We start from the raw sequence: 24,025 nt of genomic DNA, 5'->3' as shown, positions 1-24,025 counted from the left end.
AAGAAGAAGGAGAAGTTCATAAGAATACTTTATTTTCTGATCAGTAGTGAACATTCCTGGAAACAGTTATGTAATTTGGTCCTTATTAGTGAAAATAGACAGTGCTCAAGTGGTACATTTCCAGTTCATTTTTAGAGTAACCTTGGATCCTTAGGTCAGCCGCATACACAAATGTCAACTTTGTCTCCAGGCAAGCAAACAATTAAACATATACAGAAAAAAGCACATACCATTCACAAAGGTATTACAGAAGCATTACCGAAATGTGGTTTAGCTACTGCGTTAGAGAGAGCAGGAATCATAACCTTATGGAGGGAAACTGGAATGGTAATACAGATATAGATTGATGCATCACAAGAACATAACACTAAATCAAAAACCATAAATATGAGAGCAAACACAAAGTAAATGTGTATAAATACAAAAAATGGAATGGAAAGCAAAGGAAAACAGGAAGTTTCACGGTCTCACTCCTCCTCCAGAGTACATTTCAGTCATATTGTGTTTGCAGATGCTAAAGACAAGGTCATTGAAGAGGCAGAGATATCTGTGTGTGTGTGTGTGTGTGTGTGTGTGTGTGTGTGTGTGTGTGTGTGTGTGTGTGTGAGAGAGAGAGAGAGAGAGAGAGAGAGAAAGAGAGAGAGAGAGAGAGAGAGAGAGAGAGAGAGAGAGAGCATCCCATAAGCTGGGATGCATTCATTATCTCACTCAAGGGCATTTAAACAGGGATGGACTCGTCTTTCATTCAAACACCCACCTACACACTCCAGAAACTACTACTGCTGCTGCTGCACAAATTCATTCAGTAATTCAGTGACCAGAGGGAGTGCAGACACACACACACCCACACACACACACACACACACACACACACACACACACACACACGCGCGCGCGCACACACACACGCGCGCGCACGCACACACACGCGCACACACACACACTAGATCACTTCCGTTGGAAAAAAGAACTACCTTTCTTTATTGGTGCAGACTGTAAAAACGTAACCTTGTGGGTTCATAGAAGGTCGGCTGTGTTCTCTCATCTCTCTCCGTCCCCGTATTAACATCCTTTGAATTCATTTAAAGGAAACCTGTTGCACAGAGAAACATAAACCAAGGACTTGTCATGTATAAAACTATAGCAGCAGCAGTGGTTGTTTACAGCTCCTGCAGTTATAGCAGCACTGTGATTAAGGAAAACATTTAATTAGGGTGTAACATTTATAATTTCAGAGCTGTATTCTCATGCGTGCTCCTGTGCAGTCTAAACCACACGCATCAGCTGCACTGGTTTGTAGCATGTCATTTACTAACAGTTATATTATTTCCAGCTGTCAAAACACAATCTTGTAGGTCATGTACCAAATAACTCAAAGGAACCAAAATAACATAGTTTTTGTCCAGTTTTGAATTTCTAAAATGGTCATTTTGTCATTTTAATAGATACTGTAAATTGATCAAATGAGTATCAATGGCATAAACCAAATAGATTCCAGGAAATGGCCACACACATGCACCATTTTTCCTTTAATGCATCATAAATGTGTGTTATGGTGGTGATTGAGGAAAACATATGGACACATTAAAAAAGTAAGTATCAGTGAATAAATAAACTTGAATCTAAACTAGTTTTGATACTTTTATATACATTTTAAATGCATGCAAATATCCTTTGAATATGAAAGCATCTCTTGAAAACATAAACAAACAAATATAACACAAGACAAAGCAAAGGTCTGATTCACACACACACACAACACATATAAATTACAGCTGTTTTAATCCCTGTCTGGTACAGGAAAGCACTTCTGGCTTTTTGAGTATGTTGAGCAGTTGTTAAAAGACATTTCAGCTCCAGTACCAGTTAATAAACTATGAATATACATGATGAATATACAGAATGATTGACAGTGTGATTTATTCTTGATAGATAAAGTGTATCTTCTCCAAACTTTATTGATCAATCTCTTTCAAACATATCACAGTGAACATATTTAACCCGATGTGTATAAATAGGAATAAAAATAGGAATATTCTAACTTTATAGGCAACAGTGAATATTTAGAAACCGGATCCCAGCAAACACAGAGGCCTGACTTGGTCTACACCGGCACAGACTCCCCTCCTGGAGCGAACAGCAAAGTGGATAATGCATAACAGACATCGACTTTCTTCGATTGATATTTGCTGATTGTCAACAGTGAATAAGATTATCACAGTGATCGATGGTAGCTGTTTCTCCAGGACCGTCATGCTCCTGTAAATCTCTGGGATATTGAAGGAGGAGGATCCACCATCATCACGTAGATGTTGAGAAGAATAACTGTCCTGTGCTTTAGTCTTAAATTGTTTTACTGTATTTACGGTGTTGTTATCAGCTTATCTGTAAACCACTAAATACACCAACCAGTGTGAAAGGCAGGTTATTTTAGCTGTGTTTGTTTTTGCCATTTTTTCTGACTTCATATTCAGCTAATTTATGATTTCTTTTGCCACCTGAGCTGGAGCTGCGATAAGACTGATGATAAGAGAAGCTGTTAAAATGAGAATTCAACAGACAGGCACGCATAAGGAGAGGATGTTTGCAGACGTGTACACATTTCTGCAAATGCTTCGTACAGCACATGGGTCTGTCTGCGTGCTTGCACAAAATTACAGTACATATATTACAGGTTTGTATATGCATACGTGTGTGTGTGTGTGTGTGTGAGTGTGTGGTCAGTAATAACAGGAAGCTGGCCCTTCATGTTGACACAAACCTGGCCCGGTGATTGGCCATTTGAAATAAATAAACAAACAAGCGAGTGGCCCCACACAGCCCACAAGCAGCAGAGCTCTCCGTGAGACTAAAAATAAGAAACGTTGAGCGCTCCGAGCCGTCAAACCCAAACAGGAACACCTGCAGCTCGCCCCTCAGCCCAGCCCGTCATCATGACAACCAATTGCACTGCATGCAAACAGTTTATAGTAGGATAAGGATGGGTGGGAGATATTTTGCAGATGCTGGAAGGGTTTGAGGACGAGCTGCAGCTGAACTACAACACAAACTCTAAAATTAGAAGAAAGCAGACGTTGAAATGGAGTCAAAGAGGGTGAGGAATGAAGACATTACAGAGATGAAAGGAGAGGAGAGAGGGAATGTGTGGCAACCAAAAAAACAGGAATTTTAAAGAGACTGAACGAGGGAGACCCAGTCTGGCATGTGGTTTGAGTAGGAGTTGGGTTGGTTTCAGAGTCAGCTAGTGGCTGTGGAGCACCAAGGCCACAAGACAAAAGGAATGCATGTGTGTGTGAATAACAATCCTCCCTAAAATGTAAATAAATAGCCGTGTGGCAAATGAAGGCACACCCTTTTTTCTGGCTGATGGAGAAATGGACGAAAAGATAACAAATGAGTCCCTAAAGCATCAATTGGCATTTGCTAAACCCAATCAAATCATTAACTTAACAACCGTGATTTCTCAACATGCCACACTTAGGGGATTATTTAATTTCCGAAACCAGAGCAATGGTGTGAGAATAAAATACACTGTGTTTGTTGTAACATAAGCTTCAGCTAGTGTCTAAACACAGAGGAAATGTTATACAGTCACTAAATAGATTAATTTATAGACTTACCGGTTATGTTCCCAGTTCAGGACAAACACATCCACTGTGTAGGAGCCAGTTGTAGATATTATCAGACTTTATGGTAACAACAGTGGCTGTGTCCTACTCTTTATTTAGTTTAAGGAAGTCAACTCTCCAGCCATCCAGCCAGAGGTTTAGAGGTTCATTAGCTCACACTAGCTAGCTAATCCTGATAAAATCTCTATTTCTGCTGATAAAATCCACAGTCGCTGGCTGCTAACCAATCAGGGGTGTAGATTTAGACAGTGGCCCTTGAGAGTGATTCAGATTGCCACTTTAGAAATACGCCTATGTTCGAAGAAAAACTAAAATGGTGCCATTTGCTATATATGCCCTGGAAACGGCAAACCCATCCCTGTCATGGTTTTAATATTTTTTCTTTTGGTCAAATATGGGGCTTACAGAGACTGACTCGTTCTGCAGCTTTATTTCACAGCCACACAGGTTGCTGCTTGTATATATGGTAGCTAAGGCTCATCATGATATCTTGCACTGAGGCACCCTTGTTTTTTCACGCCACTGATTGATGGACCTGTGGATGAGACTTTCTCCAGAATGACTGAACCCATATTAAAAAATCTTTTTCTTAAAGCAGCTACAAGGAACTTTCATTTTGTATTGACTTAATCAGCCCCTGTGAACAAAAGTAGTACTGTCTCTGTCCATGGCCATGCTTTGTCGATTTCAAGGGGGATCGACTGAATCAGACCCAGTGGGTGGTGATGGCATTAAAAATGGATATAGTCAGTCATTTCGCTGATGGTCTTGCTTGTTTATGTAGGTCATATAGTATATATAGTTTCATAACCAATTAAAAACTCATAAGTCTAAAAGCAGGATTTGTGATGGAGTATTTCTACAGTGTGACCGATGGTTTCAGATTTTCGCTCTCACTGTTACACCCTGTCATGTAAACTCAGACTCAGACTTTCTCTGACACCATTCTGTATCGCTTTGACTCCAGATGACCAGTAATTCCTTTAAAGTGTTACAGCACAGATGATTTTGTATCTGTGGGTCAACCCTGAGGGAGGCTCAGAGCTTTAATTTGGGCTGTCTTGTCCGGCACTGTTAGGGCTCTTCTGGGAGGTTAAAATGCCCCTTAAACAGCTGCAGCACCTGCTCATATTTCTCTCTGAGGCAGTGTGATAAAACACAAGTCTCCTTCCATACATAAAATAAAAACGCAGGCTCACAACTCATGAGATGGCAGGACAGACCAGCTGTGTCTGGTCTTAGCGTGCTTGTGTGTGTGTGATTACATGATTTAACATACCGTTTGTTTTTCTTCATGTGTGCGCATGAAGATACACACACGACACATGTATGTTTGTTCTTTGGCATAGAAGTGCATGCCTGTCTGCGTTTGTGTGTTTCCCATAACGAAACATACTGTACATATATGTGAGTGTTATGCATATCTGCGATGTCTTTGAGTGTGTCAGCTCCAGATGTGCTGGGGTCAAAGCAGGGCTGCCCTCCCCGGTCCAGATGTGTCCAGGTGTGGCCTGCAGTGTCACGCATGCATGCAGCACAGAGTCTCCTTGGACCCTGAAACAGGTGGAAGGGTCATACACATGTCCAAACTCTCTTGATGTTTGAGACGAACAAAATGTGAAACGAAAAGATTTCAAACAAGAAACTGCATGAACTTTTGTACGTCCAGTAAATTAATGTCTCCTGTTGACGCTCTGCCCTGTGGTAGCCTGCACTAAAATGAATGAACATGTCTCACTTGAATAAAGTAATCAAGTGATTCATCTCTCTGTTACTATCTTTGGCAGGATGTGGCTTTCTCTCCAGTCAGGACAGCTGTGTCCGTTGATATCTTCAGCAAGGAGAACAGGACCGAGCTTAAGGACAGAGATCTGGCAATTTTACAACAGGAAAAGGGCACTCAAGTCTTACATTCTCTGGCACAGAGAAACGACCGGGCGAGAGACAGAGACAGATAGAGAGGGGTCCTTGAGTTGAAAGAGATTTTAAATAAAGATTTTGCATGGAGAAAATGTAAAAGGAGTGGAAAGATGATGCGTGTTTATTCTCTGTAAGGATTTTAGTTTTGGGGGCATCAGAAGTTTGTGAGAGAACGAGGATCTCCTTGTTATCAAGTCTCACTGTTTACTCAGATTCCTACTCACAGATAGCATCAGCAAATAAGCTGCGGCCAAGTAGACGTGCTGTTAAACCAAGCCAAAGCTGACCTTTTGGCTCTGTGAACACACACACACACACACACACACACACACACACACACACAACATATACACATGCAATCCTGCTGTTCTCTACATTCTGACCACTTATAAACACTGAACATTTATGGGGCCGAGAAAGAAGAGCCTGGTTCTCAGTGAGTTTAGTTCAATTGAGGATTTTTTTTTGTGAGGTCCTGTGTCATTAAATGCAAAGATGACAAATATGAATCCTTATATTTAGTGTCTGACGTCTAGAATGATGTCTTAAGTGGTGTCTATTCATGTATCTGCATGAAGAAATAATCTAAAATACTCACAGCGTGGTCTGTTTTATCATATAATGACAGAATAACTGGAGCACTGTGTCCAGAAAGAGTTCTAATTGATGCATTTCCTAGCCCATGATTCCTTATGATTATTGTGTCCAATAACATACAATGCCAACACAAGAATTAGTGTGGCCTTTATGTAGCAAGGCAAGAAGTAATGGATTGTGGGCACATGCAGACTTGAGCATGAAGTCCAGACACTAATCAACCAGAAAAACTCAAAACATCATCATAGAAATCAAATTAACCAAAGTTTATTTGCCATAATCACTTGGTTGCTAAGCACAGATATAAAGAACACAATTTTAAAACATTGTCACTGAGTGAGTAAGCAGAATCAGAATCGCCTTGTATCAACATTTCGTCGGACTTTCCAAAGCTGTGAGCACCACAAACAAAATTCCATTCACCTCCATTGTTTTCACATTTAGTCATTCAGCTGATGTTTTTTATCCAAACAACAAAAAGAGAAACTATCAAGGTACAGTGTGATAAGGACATGTTATTGCAGTAATAAGTAGTATTGCATAAAACAGAATGACAATCTGAAAAGGGCGATACATTTATCATGTCCAGTTGTTAGTGATGTTGGAGAGGAGGTACTCTCTGAAGAGCTGGGTCTTCAAGAGGGTTTCAAAGGTGGAGAGTAACGCCACTGATCTGAAACTCGGAGCATGTTACACCATTAGGGAAAAGGAGACGAGAAAAGTTTTGATTTAGTGTATAGGTGGCAGGAGGTAACATATGCCTGTGTAAGGGAATTCACTGCTTTATAGGCAAGCGTTAGTGATTTCAATTTAATGCAGATGGCTACAGGTAGTCAGTAGAGAGCAGCGGGGTGACATGTGCCCTTTTGGGTTGATTGATGACCAGGCATGCTGTTCCGTTCTGGTGGTGGTGGCAAAAATGTCAGAGTTGGATATGTCATGGAAAATAGTCTCAAACCCAGATGAATGCTTGATACCACCAGCAGACTTGCAAGATAAGCCTATTTGGGATGTTTCTACAAAAGAGAAGAGACAGAGTATAGAACTTTATATGAACTAAAGTAGTTTTGTTGAATAACCTTTTTTATTTTTAACGTAAAAAAAATCCCACTTTGTGAAATATTTGCACATGGCAACTATGGTATGGTTAAAGTTAGGTAAAAAAAAGTTATGTCAGATAAAATATGGCAAAGGTATCATTGGGGTTAGGCACTTAAATTAATGTTAACTGCATGCCTGTGATTGGAGCCTTACTACTTATAGGGCAAACTATTTCCACAGATGGTACTGAACATTGGCACTGACCATAATTATTGGAATTATCTAATGTGTTAGTAATATCTAATCTAATATTTTGCTACTACTTTAAACTGTTGCTCTTTGGTTGTGGACCTCTACTTACAGTACTGTCATCACTGTTCATGCAGTGAATGAGTACTGATGGGGTGACTACATCATCACACTGCAATGGCTGTTTGATGAAGCAAGAAAAAAGGTGGTGAGCTTTGATATTATTATGTTATACTGTGTTATACTAAGTCCCTGCTCCCTTTAAACACGAGGCCTCTCATTCATATTCCACCTCTTCCTCTATTTCTTTATTCCTCTCTTTGTGCGACAGAGTGATGTGACAGTAGAGAGCAGACAATGTCGGGTTACCCTGGTAATTTGGGAAGGAGGACGGAAGTATCCTGGGCGGGCAGCGTCCCTCCTCCCAGTGCGGCGTGAGTCCCATTGATGATTCACCAGGCTGCACGATGAAGGTTGGTGACCCCAATTTGAGTAAGGCAGAAGGAGGAGGAGTGGGAGAAGAAGGCGGATGAGGAAGGGGGATAATAAGGAGGAGGGGATGGCGTTGCCTACGTCAGTGGCACTTGCTAATAGGCAGATGTCCTTGTCCCTGACACAAGTAAATCATGTCTCTTGGGGAAAAGAATAAAAGAAAGAGAGGAGGAGAGGAAGGGAGGAAACAAGTGTGGTAGAGATTGAGATTGGTGTCTGGAGGAGTGAGGCTCTGGGTTGGACGAGTGCGTGTCTAAATGAAATTATAAGCAATTACTTCAGCCTCTGAGTCCACTGTAGAAATGCTGCTTTGATGAAGACAGAAAACAAGAAGGAGGGAAGCCGGAGAAGGTGAAATGAGTCAGTTTAAGTATTTTAAGCTGTTTAGGGTGAGTGGGCTGAGTTGTACTTAAAGCAGAGAGGGAAACAGGTGATCTGAAGAGATGGAGGAGTGGAAGCAGATGGGAAATGATGGAGAGAAAATGAGAGGTAGAGGTTAAGACAGGGCGAGGGAGGGTGTTCACCAGCGTTGGAAAAACTATTCAGATCCTTAAATAAAAGAAGCAATACCACACTATAAAATACTAATTACTGAGTAAAATTCACAAGCGAGAAGTTACAAGAAAAGGTGCATTTATAAAAAGATAAAAGTGAATAAGTATCATGAGAAAAATGTACTTAAAATGCAATGTGTGATTAATATGTAAATAGCAGCAAAACAAAGTTAAATTAAACTAGTGTCTCTTAAAGACTGTTGAGCAGTTTAAAGTTACTACAGTGTGTTTTTAATGAAACTCTCCATTTGGTATTGGTGTCTCTACATGACCTACATAAACAAATGAGACCATCAGTGAGAAGATTGGCTATTAATATATAGTTATTCTAAATGCCTGTCATCTGGTCCAATTCCCATCAGGCGAAATGATTCATGGCATGCAGGCCGGAAGAGCCCATGTTTATATTTTCCCAGGCAAAGTTTTGCAGTGACGTTATCCAGTTAAAAGAAAGCAGGAGGAGGTTTTTCATTTTTGATGTTATATTTTATGGATAATGCGGATACTGAGATGAGATCAGCAAAGAGAAAAAGAAAATAACTGATAGAGCATGAGTGAAAACACACAAGTCAATGTTTGGTTGTGGAACTGTTGGTCTCTGGAAATAAAATGATTCAATATCAATATAAATATTAAAATTATAGTGTAGACCTACTCTATAAGTGTCATGTGATGACTTATTTTATGATATGGCACTACATAAATAAAAGTGAATCAAATTGTGGCATTTAAAAGGATTCAAAACTCATCTTGAATTGTCTGTCTTGTGTATGTTAGTTTGCTCCTCGGCTGTGTACTGTCCAATAGGTTATAAGTGGATGAAATAGTACGAAAAGTTATTTTCTGATTGTGTCATTGTGGTTACGTTCAGCACAAATAAACACCGCACCTCACGCCCACACACTGCTACACAACTCTGTAGTGATTTGCCGCCTGATTTGGTTTGAATGTGGCACTTCATTGGCCCGATCAAGATCTTTACGCTAAGGCACTTTCATCCACAGGGGCTGCAAGAATCAGTGCAAATTGAAAATTCCTAATAGTTAGTTATGTATGATTTGTTTAAAAATGTAAAATTAAACGTTTAAGTATATGTATGTAACTACAGCTACCAGATAAATGTAGTAGAGTAGAAATATAAAGTAGCAGAAGATGAAAATACTCAAGTAAATGTCAAGCACAACAAAATTACAGTTAGATACAGCAGTAAAGTAAATACTAAGTACTTAATTACATTCCAGCAGTGGTGTTCAGCAACATCCCTCCATCGTTGTGGGAAGCACCTAAAGTTTATTGCAGTTGCTCTGTCCCACGGACTCAGCTAATGGCCACAGGAAGATAAACTTTCACAAGTATGTGATCTTCCTCCTGATTAAATAGCTCTATAGCAGACAACCACCCCCTCTGCCAGGGCAGCTTCCCCTCGACAAACACCATCATCCAGCCTCCCTCGCAAACACCATAAGGACATATCTTTAAAAGCAATGTAGTCATTTAAGGTCACCAAAACATTTCTACAGGAATCTCTGCTCACTGGAGTGCTACCATATGTTTTCCCACATAAGATGCTGATAATAATAATATGATCCGTTTTGAGAGTGGGCACACACAGCAGAAGTCAGGATTGGGTCTGTGCCTGGAGCCAGTTCCAACGGGAAACCACTTCTCAAATACCGCATGACTACTTCCTATTTTTGTCTAATTAAAGGATTGTTGCACTGAAATGGAAACTGCTTCGATGGCAGGCATGGCCGACTGTTTTCTGTGCAACCTGTGATTCAAACAGAGATGTATAGTAACGAAGTGGAACCACTTAAGTACTGTACTTAAGTACTAAAATGCAGTATCTGTACTTTTTTGGAGTATTATTTTTTTCCCCAACTTCCATTTTTACTGCACTACATATTTTTGATGAATTTAATACTTTTACTCTGATACATTTTTCATGTGCTGAATCATTATTCGTTACTATTGTAGCGTCCAGCCGGATGTGTGATGAATGACGAGGCAATATTCAACAAACCTGCATTTATTGCTGAACGGTTTGGTTACAGGACTCGGTGACTGTCACACATCAACCTCGCTCGTGCGCCGTACGTCATACACCTGACCCCCAGGTGCGCTCTCTCTCACCTGCTCCCCCGCCCCCTCGCTCTCGCATTCATTCAGACACATTCACAGACCATGGAAAATCACAGAACTCGACCATGAACATTGTAACACTGTAACATTAGAAGTTGTGCCTTAATAAATATTTGAAATAATATAGACAACAGTACTTGTACTTGTACTTTTACTTGTACTTTTACTTTCAGTACTTGAGTAGCAATTTTTTACATACTTCTACTTGCAATACTTAAGTACAAAACATTTTGAATACTTTTGTACTTTTACTTAAGTATGGTGTTTAAAGAACACTTCAACTTCTACTCAAGTCAGTTTTTTGATATAGCACTTGTACTTCTACTCCTTTACTCCAGTACTTTATACATCTCTGGATTCAAATCATGCTTACAGTAAGAGGGGAGGCAGCAAGTGATAGGATGCTGAAGCTACTGCTTGGCCATTCCAAATATAAAGTGCGTTTTAATGAGCCTGACTCTGTACGGGGCTTTAGATAAAATAAGATGAAATTTTAATTGTCCACTTGAGGAAAACTGACTTTTGCACTGGCAAACAGGATACAGGAGAGTAATATGAACAAATATAAAATATGTGCAGTTACAACTATGTAAATATATAAAATATGAAATGGGTAGAAAGGTTTGTAAAGGATACATAAAGTTTATATCACATATTTTGAAGTCACTATAAAACAAAATTCACTAAGGCACAATGGTACTTCAGTTAATGCTAATGTAAGAATGCAATACACTGACAATCCTAACATGTTGAGGTTTGGCAGGTCTTTGCTATTGCTGCATCTCAATTTGGATACTTCTGTTAGTACATTTAGTACTTCTATGTAGTATACTGTGTACTTCTTGGCGTAGTGCACTAATATTTGCAGGGTCGTACAACGGTCGCAATATTTTACCACTTCTTCCTCACGAAATTGCAACCCTGTGGAGCATTAGCGCCAGCATTTGACTCCCAAGATATAGATACAAAACATATGTACAACTTAATTTATTGTATTATGTATACGTATTTAAGTATTCACTGCAATGGCTTCAGCTCCAGAAGCTTCCTCAGCCACCATTTTCACAATGCTGGTGGTGCCTCCTCTTCCGTTACGTAGCCAAAATGCTGACCACTGATTGCGATTAGTGCCCAGCATCCCACACTCAATTTGTTGACCATTATGTGCACCATCCGAGTACTCACAGTACACTACATTTTGCCATAATTGACAATGTGTACTTACTTATGTACTTAAAACAGCAAGTATAAGCATCGAAGTAGAAGAATTGAGACACATGGTATGTTTACCATCTTAGTCTAACATTTGCTAATTAGCGCTTAAACACAAACTACAGCTGAGATAGTTCTGCAGCTCTTTGGTTATAAACCCAGACCTGTCTCTTGTATTTCAAGGCTATCTCTCAGCACCCTCATGTTTTGTTGTTTTGCCTATAATTTGCACAGTCCTCCAACTTTATCATGAATACGCGTCATACACAGATCCATAACAATTGTCTGACTTTACCCAAGTAGTCAGATAGTCTATGGAACACAATTTTACACACACAATCCACAAACTACAGATAATTTCAATCCATCTGTCACCTGGAGCAACCTGGAAACCAAAATTTAGATGAAAGCAATGTGTATGCAGCTGTTCTCTGTGCAGTCAGACGGGCCAGCTGACTTAATGTTAGCTGTACTTGTAGTACTTTACAATCCATATTTCAGGTTGAAAATCTAAAAGATAAATATTTGCCATACTTTCACACGGTAAGACTCACAATCCAGTCAGCAGAATCTCAGCCTTGCCCCTTCTGATTGGTCTGGATTAATGGTTACAGATGTTGAATCTGTCCAATCAGTGTTGGTATCAGTGGGTCTTCAGAATCACAGACACTAATTAGCAGCATCTTCCTGTGTTTACTCCTGTGGGAAAGGGAGTGGACCACGATGGAGTCTACAGACTTATAGATAAAAGAAGATAACTTTAATCTCACTGTAATGAGCGCTTCCCTTTCCTCCCACCTCCTCATATGTCTTCCTGTCTAGACTTAAATTGTGCATATGTGTCCCTCATTTCGTAAGAAGTTGTGGCACAAGTATTCACTGCCTTCTCTGGGTTGCAGGTCATAATGTTGTGACTAACATATGTAGTATTTGACAAAAAAACAACAACAATGCTTTGACCCCTCAAAGTTGCGTTAAAAGGCACCAGCAAAAATTGTCTGCCTTAATGAAAAAGCAACTGAATATTTACACTTTTGCATTCACATCACATTCACCCCAAAACACAAATAAAATTAAATATTTCATTGTCTGAGAGTTTGTTTATGTTTGGAGCTGCTGCTCGATGGGGTCCAGCTGGCATGCACCCCTGCCAGTCTCTTTATCTCCCTGGCCACTTGAGTTGGGGAAGTGAGGCTGCCACACAGTGCCTGGCCTTCACAATCACTGGAGCACCTCCAACATTCCCCCCCGGTGGCAACTCAAACAAACCTGGGGACTGACTGTGACTCAGCCATTCCTCTCTTGTCTGGCTGTCTGGCTGCTCCGACAACGCCTCCAGTGAGCACTTAACAGTAAATATCACCATGTAGTTGCACTTAAGGAAACATATCGGTGACTGGACTGTATGCACTGATGTTGTCATTGTGGTAACTAATGCCTATGATTCATGATTTTACACCATACGTCTGTTAATAAAAACAGAAGTAGAAGCCCTCATAGTCACTCTATAGTGAACAGTAACATCACCTGGCTGTAATGTTTATATCAATGAAATGGGACTCATTGCATTGTGGGACTGTTAACACATAAAAGAACTACACTAGCCACTCTGTGAGGCAGCCACCACAGCAATGCTTTGAACTAAATGCTAACACCAGCATAGAAATATGCTCACAACAATGTTACATGCTCTTGCAGGTGAATGATTTTGGAGGTATGCAGTGTATTTGGTCATTAACTAAAGTGTTGAGCAAACTTTCTGTACTTTTAACTTAAAGACGGCACAAGGTGAAAGGTCAAGGGTCAGTGGGTTTCCTCCTCTGTGGACCCTGAATGCCTGAAAGTTTCATGGCAATCCACCAATATTTGTTGAGGTATTTCAGTCTGGGCCAAGGTGGTGGACTAGCCGACCAACGTTGCAATCCCAAAAGCCACGCTTGCCAGTATGGCTAAAAATATGACGCACAGAAGCCACAGAAAAGAAAAGAAAATAGTAAGTGACATTAAATTAAAGCTGGGTGTAAGCAAAACAAGACAAGTCTACGAAAAAATGTTGTTTAAAAGTTAAAGAGTCATACCGAGCCTTTCTTTCTGTTTGTTTTGTAATGAACCAGTAGAAAGGAACGGGAGGCTGTGTAAATCCCCCAAATCACCACTTGACTCATATTTATGGATTCATTTTGTGCTCTCTGTGTAATAACTCAGAGGCAAGCTTGTTAATCAAAGTCATCCTTTGTGTTAACAGATGTTAGATAAGTCTGATACAATGCTGAGCAGATCCTTTCGAATGAATGTTATCACGGGAATCATCATCATCTCCTCTCCTAAAAATACATGATTATGAGGTCACTGCCCAATTATTTTGGTCTGCTTGGCAGGAGTTTTGGTCAGAAGGGTGATTAAGTGGTTTTGTAAGTTATCAGACACTAACCAGGAAGTGAGAGGGCCACAAACAGGAAGGAGCGGAATGTGCTTCCTGTTGGCCAGTGGTGTTATACAGGGCAGATTCCTTGTACCATCATAACTGACACATACACACACACACAGATACACCGACACACACACAGATACACAGACACACACACACACACATACACAGACACACACACAGATACACCGACACACACATACACAGACACACACACACACACACAGATACACACACACACACACACATATACAGATACACAGACACATGCAGATACACAGACACACACACACACACACACATACACACACACACAGACACACAGACACACACACACACACATACAGATACAGAGACACACACAGATACACAGAGACACACACACAGATACACAGACACATACAGATACACAGACACACACAGATACACAGACACACACACACAGATACACAGAGACACACACACACAGATACACACACACACACACACACACACACACACACACACACACACACACACATGCATAGTAAGAGGCAGGAATGTTTTTCCATTGAAATCAGGGAGAAGCAGACTGTCAGGAAAGACAAACAGTAAAAGTAGATAACATTGAGACAGTGTGTCCCCATGCACTGCTACAAATTAGAGAGCATGAATTCAACTCGAGTTCTTCAGAAGGGATTATGCTTATGAACAACAACAAAAAAAAAAAACCCTCATATATTCCCACTAAACTGTTCATATCTTAGTCATGTATTTTCTCTGCAACAGTGGTGTGACACAAGTGGAGCAACACAGAAGACAGTCTTGATAAATCATACATTAAAATGTCAGTAGTATTACATATCTGGAAATTGTGGCCACTTTAATTTTACAGAAAAAACTGACAAATCAATGCAGACGCCCACGTAGCAAACTTAACCTACATTAAACCTACATTAACTGATTTTTTAACACTTATTGTGACTTTAAAACTTATATAAGAACATTTTTAGGAAATATTTGCTTTTTTCCACTATGACCAGCTGTATGTTGCATTACAAAATGGCACAGATGTGTGAACCTAAACAGTAAAGTTGCAGGCTGGAAAATCAGAATAAGCTCACATGTGCTAAGCGCTCCGTAGAGCTGTAAAAACAAGAGTTAGCTGTTAGCACAGAGCGAGTGCTTTCACATTATGCAAAGTCACTCCATCTATAGCTAATATGAAAATATTGATTAGCAGCTTTAAAAGGTTGCAAACACAATGGGAGCCAATACGTGATGGCAGTATTTGTTCCATCATCAAATTTAAAATTAAAATGTTGTTATTATAACACATATAAATCCATATGGATCAGCACAAAGTCCAAAATTAGTACTACAATAATGAGCTGATTTAGGAAATACAATTAGTTTCTAATGTGTGTGGTGAAATCAAGCTGATGGTCAGGAGTACTTCTCTGTAATAGTTGGTCAAGAACAGTAAACTTCATATTGTGTCTTTAACGTTAAATGATTGTTAGTTGTGTATAAGAATCTGATGGAAAGTATCTTATTTTTGAAGATGATCATAAAGTATGGAAGCTTGAATGTTGGAAACAAACTAAAACGGCTGATAATATAGCAAATAAAATGATATTATGAAATGCTATAAAAAGTACAGATGAGTTATTCCTTGCATATGAATGAATGAATGAATGAATGAATGAATGAATGAATGCATAGCCTAAGTAAGCCAGTAAGTAAATAATAAACTAATCTTAGATACTAATTAAATGTGGTAATAATTACTTCAAATGAAACCGTATGCTCAGTGATGGAAACAGTATTTAGACCCTTTCTTATAGAAAAGTAGTAAAAGAATACATACAGCATTTTCAAGCAAAATACAGAAGTATTATGAGCAAAATGTACTCATCAAAAATACACATTATGCAGCAAAATGTCCCCAGTCACTGTTTAATTACTACATGTTTTATTATTAGATAAATTTTAACACTCTTAACAGAATTTTGCTGATGTTTCTGGGTGTTTTTCTCGACTTTATCTGATGCACAAACAGCCAGTTTGCTTATATACTGTTTAGCATTTTAATCTTAATTTAATCTTAACTATCTACACATTTTGTTATCTGATCATATGTTTTGTGTTATGTCTTAATCTGCAATGAAACTACTGTACAGCCATCAGATAAATGTAAGTGGGGTATGCTTATGGAAATGCATAATAATGTTCATGTACTGTTTGTGCTCCTGCTGATGTGACAGACACTCATCACAGAGGTGAGAGTGAGAACTGAGGCATTTGAGCTGCTGGTCACACAACAGCACGCCTGTGTGTATATGAAATTAACATTGGTTGTCCTTGAGGGCTTCCTGATTGAATCACACAGGCTCGATGACGTCATGCAAGGTTTAAGTCATATTTTGGATTAGGGAGGCCGAGTGGGAGAGAGAAAGGGGGAGAGGGAGGGAGGATGAGTCACTGCCTCATTGATGACTGTCTCCACTGAGTGGTCAGATAATTCAGGTACAAAAAGAGACACAGGCACAACATGACCGCCTAATGGCACTCAAATAAAATGACTTATTGAGAACTCGCAAAATACACCTTTTAGGAAGATTAAATAGTATTGATGCACCTCCTCTCCGTCTCTCCATGAGGCTGGTGCTAAACAATGATGAATACTGCTCTTCTGTATTGTATGTATAAGGATTTAAATAACTAATTAATATCTGTGCTGCCGTCAGATGTGGGCTCAGTGTTGGCTGAACCATTCAGGAAAAATGATCTGAACTGCACCTGATCCATCTAAGACCTTGTTATATTTGAGAGGCTATTGCTTCAGGTTAATACCTCACTCTATAAATGTTTTGGATCTGTTACTGAAAACAACCAAATTAAATTATATTTCAGTCTAATATTTTTCTGTTGTTTACTGGTTCAGATATTACTTGTATTCCTGGAGAGACTGCTGAATAAACCGACAGCCCAGCAGCCCAAGGGGTCACAGGGCCCCTAGGTCTGAACATGAAGTGATAAATGAAACTAAACAGACTAATGATGCAAATGTGCAGAGACAACCAGAAAGATACACAAAATTGTTATTATTACAAAAAAACAAACACAAAAACATCACAAAAAGATGCAAAACAACAAAGACACAAAACAGCCATGGCATGCAAAATGACTGCAGACATAAAACAACTACAAAGAGATGCAAAATGAAGATACAAGGCGACCACACAGAGACACAAAACACACCCACAAAATGACCAAAAAGCACAATGAACACGCTTCTTGATGTATTGATCCTACAGTAGGAGGGTTGTCTAACAATCTGTCCATGACTGTGTTGTAGGTTTCGAGTTAAATACTTTAATAATCCTTCAAACAATACCCACTAGTAATTTAGTAGAGATCATAACAAATCATAGCAAATAAAATAAAAAAAGCTACCACACGTGACTACGTGGGCCAAAAACACTTTTTCAATGTAAACTACCAGAACACTCAAGTACTTTAATGATGCCATCAGAGAAGTTTAATTTCATATGGGTCAGAGGTCAGAGGTCAACTACAGTACAGCAAAGAGCAGGAAGGTCTCTCTTGGTCTCTCTTCAGCAGGTCGGCTACTTGCTGACTCAGGTGCATGACCACGACTCTCTCTGCTGAAGGTCAGTTTCCACTTTACTGTAACACCCTGCTGCTCACTGTGACAGCCACCATATTCAAAGTAATCTGACATAAGACTTTCCTCACATCACATGTATATCATCCAATCATCAAACATAGCTTTGGCATTAAAACTCAGTCCCCCGTTTTAGCATTCATAAGCAGCACACAAACATTTAATTATTACATCTCCTGTGAAGACATTACAGCTGTGTCATTCATTACGTCTATACGCCAGCCTCCAGGTGGCCACTGGAGGAGTTGTAGTTGTTGATAAATACTTCAATAAACACTTATATCTGCTTACAAATTCATTATTGTGTTATAAAACATTTATTCAACATTTATATAGTGCTTATACAGCTAAATACTTCAAGATAAGTGCTACACAGCTGACTAATTGTACACCGACACTGACATAAAAAAATATATATTATTGTGAATCAAGCTGCATCATGATTATTATCATTGTCGATTGAATTGCAGGTTAATTTTTCAATCATTTGGTCTGTAAAACAGACTAATGAACACGCTCCAAGGTCTCGTCATCAACTGTTTTTCAAATTTGCAAACTTGAAACCATCAAATATTTGGCATTTTTGTCTGGAAAATGATTTAAATGTTTCATCAATCAAGTAATTGATTAATCAGTCCAGCTCTAATTGTGAAGCTGACTGAGTCTGACCAAACACAGACGCTACCACTGGTCACAGTATTGACAAAAACATAAACTAGACTACTCCATCAGAGACAGAGATACGTGACAAGTCTCTGTCCAAGCAATGAGGAAAACTGGAAAACTGGATTTGCTCTTTTCCTTTAGAAACATTTCTTAATAAACATCAATCTTTAAGACATGAATCTTAGCAGGTGTTTCGAAAAGAACAAAAGACAAAAATCAAGTATATATGAAACATGTTTTTTTAATTATTTTTTTTTTTTAAACAAAATACAAAATCAACATTTAAATACAAAAGAAGTCAAACAATCATATTTAAAGTGCAATGTTTCACACTGAGAATTAAATGACAAAAGATGTAACTCGAGGACCAATAACATCTTTCTGCATCTCACAAAAGAAGAGGATCTACAGAGGCAGTATTAAGTTTTCTAACTTTCTGAACTAATCAAACTGTTAGACCTAAGTGATTGTCTATAATTCTTAACATGTTCTTGTAGCTAAACATGAAAGCACTAGTAATAACTGTAAAGAAATCTTCTGATATTTGATTCACTCAATAGTATCAACATATCCTAGTGCAAGCTCTCCCATCAGGTCTCTCTTGAAACAAAAGGCATACAACTCCCTCTTGTGCCGAAAAAGTGGGACTGCTTGTCAGGGTTGGACTTGCAGTCACATGGAGTGGTATGACTGGCTGAGCGATGTGGACTGGACTGAAGACAACAATGTACAATCACACTGTTCAGCAACAATATAACAATATATTACAGAGTATGAAAATAGAGCTCACTTGCAACAACAAATGAGACTCTGAAGTGCTCAAATAATCTGGTTACAAAAGCTGCAGGTGTTCATACATCAAAAGTGAATGAAATCACGTCCTGACACCTGATCAATGCCTCTTTTTGCACGCCAATGGGAGTGTGCAAGTCCGACACCTGAAAGTTCAGCACATCGATGTCAGACGCTCCAAACGTGGCCTCCACCTTCACCTTCTCGTGCATGTGAAACTGAACTTTCTTGTTGGTCATGGACAGGAGACATCGAAGGAAAGTCTCTCTCAGCACAGATCGTGCATGCTGCTCTTTCTGCAGCTCCTCCGCGTCTGCCTCTGATGCAGCAGAGGTGGGGATGGAGGTACGACAGAGAGCGATGAAGCGAGGAGATCTGGGGTCAAATCCACGGCTGTTTGGGTCAGGCCCTTTAGGCAGACGGAGGACAGACACCGGTGTTGCCATGTCGAGTCTTTCTGAAAGAGAACAACAAAAACTGATTACCACTAGCTGTTTAAGAAAAATCTGCTTTTTAAAAGACACTCATATTTGGCACTTATGCAGATGCATGTAATTAAGTTTACAGGTCCTGGAAAGGTGGCTTGAAATAGTATAAATGCATATGTGACATTCAGTTGAGTTAAGTTAAGTTGAGCATCTCGTTAGGCATCCACAAAAACAAATCAGGGAGAAAATAAACATATAAGTATTATAAAACTCATCTTCATGCTGTTTAGACCATCAGTTTAAGTGTATGCTACATTTAGATGGCTTTAGTTTGCCGTCATCATTCATGACTCGATTTCTTTTGGCTCTGAGGGAGAGCAGAGAGGTTTTGTTTTGAGAGACAACTGATTGGTCTTTTCTGATTAGTTCACATAATTAACTGCGTAATAAATATCTGCAGAAGCACAACAGCTCAAACACAATATCAGGGAAATTAACATACTTAACTTAAATCACTTAAATCTAAAACTTTTAAAAGTTTATCATTATGTACAAGCAGTACTCGGGGTGGTCAAAATCATCCCTCTTCTAAAATGGCCATCCCTTCTTCCATCCCTTGTGGTATTTTATCAATGCATGTGGAAAGTACTTATATTTAACACTGGAAATAGAATTACCATTCGACATTTAGGGGGACTTTATGATAATCAGCCTATTACCTATGTCAGCGGTTTTCAAAGTGTGAGGTGCACCTCCCTTGGGGGGCGCCAGAGGACTTCAGGGGAGGCGCAGCGGGGGAAAAAATATAAATATATATTACAAAGATATGTGTCTCATCACTGTGCGATGAAAACTTGGCGAGCCAGCCCCCAACGAATAGCAAAAGAAACTACAAAATGACACAGTATGTCTTATCTTTGCTGTTTTGTGTCAGAAGTTCTCAGAAGAAATGCACGTTTACTTCGCTCTGGATCATCACTGGTGGGTCAAAGGTGAATGTGGGTGGTACTAATCGATTATCCTGACTCTGATCGGTCGACAGGTGTCAATCATCAAAATCCGCCAATCAGGACATCCACACTCACTAGCTGCTACCGTGGCTGCTTCATATTCTTCTAATACCGCTTGTTTCAAACATTGCATCATATTAAAACTCAAAGTCTTCTTTCCTCCTCTCTGAATCCTCCTGAACAACTTTTGCAAACAGCAATGCTGTTGTTATCTTCTGCCATTATGAAAAACGACCACACTGGTGAAGACATGTTCATTATTAGGCTGGCAGAGACGGGGCCACATTATGAAAAACCCCTGGTTTACATAAATACATAATAACCTCTAGATGTCCATAGTTAAGTGGTTAGTGTTTCTTTCCGATAAATAGTATTGTCTTGTGCGGGCCATGCAACTGAGAATGCAAGCTATGAATCAGATGGGATTTAGGATTTGCCATGTCTAGCAAGTCACCCTAAAATTGACAAGAATGCAGGAAATTACATCTAAGAAATACAAAATTTTACGGGGGAGGAACCCCAGACCCCCCACTGGAAAATATGTCACATAAAAGAAAAATTTCACCATCCCCCCGCTTTCATTTTACAACTCGACTACTGTGTACAAGACCATAAATTACGTAGTTAGCAGGGTTTTGTAGTGGCTTTAAACTGTAAAATAAAATGAGAGATTTTGCGTTTTCAGTGAATCAATTACAAACAAATTGGTGCTGTATTTGTATCACACACTGAAAAAAAAGACAATTTATTAAAAGGTGGTGTCGGTTACGGAAGCCCTAAAAGGCCATACATACATATATTTTATTCCACCCATTTTCCCCGTGATAACGAGATAATTTCCTCCGTTTTCCTGTGATAACTAATTAATTTGATAATTAATTTGAGATCTCGAGAAAACAAATGCATGTAGTCCATGATACGGAGCGAGCAAACCTATTACGCCACTGTAAAATCCCTTTGATCCATAATTTCTGACAAAGGTTGATACACTTTGGCTACTCCTCACTTCAGTCCTGAGATCAAGTGTACCAACCTTTGTCAGAAATTATGGATCAAAGGGATTTTACAGTAGAGTAAATATTGTACGTTATGCCCTTTTCAATTCAAAATAATGAACTTTGAGGCTGAATTGCTCAAAGATGATACAGTAAATATGCTTTATACTGAGTGAGTGAACAGTCAGGATGAACCTTTGTCAGAAATTATGGATCGAAGGGATTTTACAGTGGAGTAATTGCTTGCTCCCTATCATGGACTACATGCATTTGCCATACATTCTGTAATACAGGCGCACTTCATTTAATACACTAGACTTGTTTTGTTTTCTTGAGATCTCGAATTAAATATATCGTTATCACGAGAACACGGGTGGAATAAAATGTATGTATGTATGTATGTATGTATGTATGGCCTTTTAGGTCTTCCGTAGTCGGTCATACTGTAGAAAGATTGTTAATTGTTTAATGAAGTACTGATGTAAAAGTAGCTCAGAGTGAAACAACACAACATCCTTCTTCAGACTGGCTGAACCAACCTATAATTATATTTAAGAAGCTTTAACCTCTCTACAATGCAGCTGAGTATGATTACATATTTATTACATATCTGTTCAGTTTCATTTTGTCCTTTTTTGGATATGACATTACAATGACCCCTAGAATTTCCCCCTATTTTTATTATTGTGTCAGTAACACAAGATCCCGTGTGAGAGTTACACTGACCTCACACGTGTTGTGGATTGAACCCTGACTAAACTTTCTGTGGCAGGAGGAAACAATTATAACGTGATGTGTGTGACGCACATCTGTCTACAGAGGTTAGACACACCTTGACTTCTTGTTGTGTCAGTTTAATGTTTTAAGGTTTGATAACTTGGCACACTGGTTTGAACTCGCCGTCGCTGCAACTACAAGATACACGCTTCACTCCTCACAGCAGCCGCTGACACGGTTGGATAAGTATGCACTGACGTTTATGTGATAAGCCTCATTTTGTTTGCGTTAAACACTTACTGTCTTGTTTTTTTCCCTCCAGATAAAAGCACCGACCGGAGCCTGTAGCACGCAAGCGATACGTCGTCGAGGTCAAAGCCGCTCACAGGCACTCTATCGCCGCCTTGTGAGCTGGAGTGTGACCTGTGGGTAACCCCTGTTATCAGGGCCGGATATGCAGCGTTTTAGTGGCCCCTTAAAACACTCAACAAATTGCACACACTGTTAATGAGTGAATGAACACACACACACACACATTAGAGATGTACAGATCAATGAACATCAGATCTCTTACTCTAACTTTGAGCAATAGTAATAATAAAAACAAATAGTTCACACACTCCTGTGGATCCTGTGTGATCATTTTGTCCAGAAACAAAGAAACTAGTTGATATTAGTTTCTTTAAAATAAAGAAAATGTGTCATCAGAGATTTAGAAAACATGCTCTACTATAATCCAAGCTTGATAAATTACTATAGTCAGTATGTTTCTTATTTGATGGACTGGGACGTCTGTTTGTGTTTTGTTCTGTGCGTTTTGATCCGGCTTGATAACCACACAGGTTGCCAGGTACGAGGTATGAACCATACTACAGCCATGTGTAACCAGGCCAAAGCAGCCTTATTTTAGCTTTGGGACTTTCACCCAAAGATTTAGTTCAGGTATTTTTAAAACGGGTATAAGTCCACACAAATCAAGTCAGAGACATGCTTATACAAAAAATAAATGTATAATTTATTTACAACCAAACAAAGTAAGTCATATTAAAACCAGACTATTCATAAAAGGACCTTAAAATAAACAATAGTAAACAACACAAGTCTAAAAGATAACTGAAATGGCAAAAGTGTATACACACGTAACACAATATAAGATGTCTACATGCAGGGGATGAATTCACAACATGCAACAAACAAAACAAATAAATAAATATACCGTTTTACCAATCAATTTCTCAGATAAAAACTAACAAGCCTTCTTCACAAAGTGTCTAAAAACAGGTTGTCTTACGACTGTCGAATATATCTAAAATAGACAAAATAACAATTAATAAAACAATACAAAAACTATAATAAAATAAAAATCAAAAGGTAAAGCTTATCTAATGCTGCCAATGTTGTTGTTGTAAACCGGTCAAGCTGACAACCAATTAGTCAATTTTGCTTAGGAACCTTCCTCACTGAGTGAAATGTCCCGGAAGTA

At 39.1% G+C, this 24,025-nt stretch overlaps 1 protein-coding gene across 1 annotated transcript; it reads right to left on the bottom strand.

Moving 5' to 3' along the window:
• Window positions 1-18,823: 18,823 nt before the first annotated feature.
• gemin7 (gem (nuclear organelle) associated protein 7) lies at window positions 18,824-23,009 on the bottom strand. Its single transcript, XM_010752906.3, has 2 exons — window positions 22,843-23,009; window positions 18,824-19,849 (listed from the first exon to the last, which is right to left on the bottom strand). The coding sequence occupies exon 2, from the start codon at window positions 19,836-19,838 to the stop codon at window positions 19,452-19,454; it is 387 nt and encodes a 128-aa protein (XP_010751208.1). The 5' UTR covers window positions 19,839-19,849; window positions 22,843-23,009; the 3' UTR covers window positions 18,824-19,451.
• Window positions 23,010-24,025: the final 1,016 nt, after the last annotated feature.

This window comes from Larimichthys crocea, chromosome VII (genome assembly GCF_000972845.2).
Source record: "Larimichthys crocea isolate SSNF chromosome VII, L_crocea_2.0, whole genome shotgun sequence".
Lineage (NCBI taxonomy): Eukaryota > Metazoa > Chordata > Actinopteri > Sciaenidae > Larimichthys > Larimichthys crocea.
Note: the sequence above shows the minus strand (reverse complement) of the source record. Positions and strands in the feature narration are given on the sequence as shown.

Excerpts from the sequence above, each read along its gene's own strand:
- gemin7 (XM_010752906.3), bottom strand. The coding sequence starts at position 19,838 with ATGGCAACACCGGTGTCTGTCCTCCGTCTGCCTAAAGGGCCTGACCCA.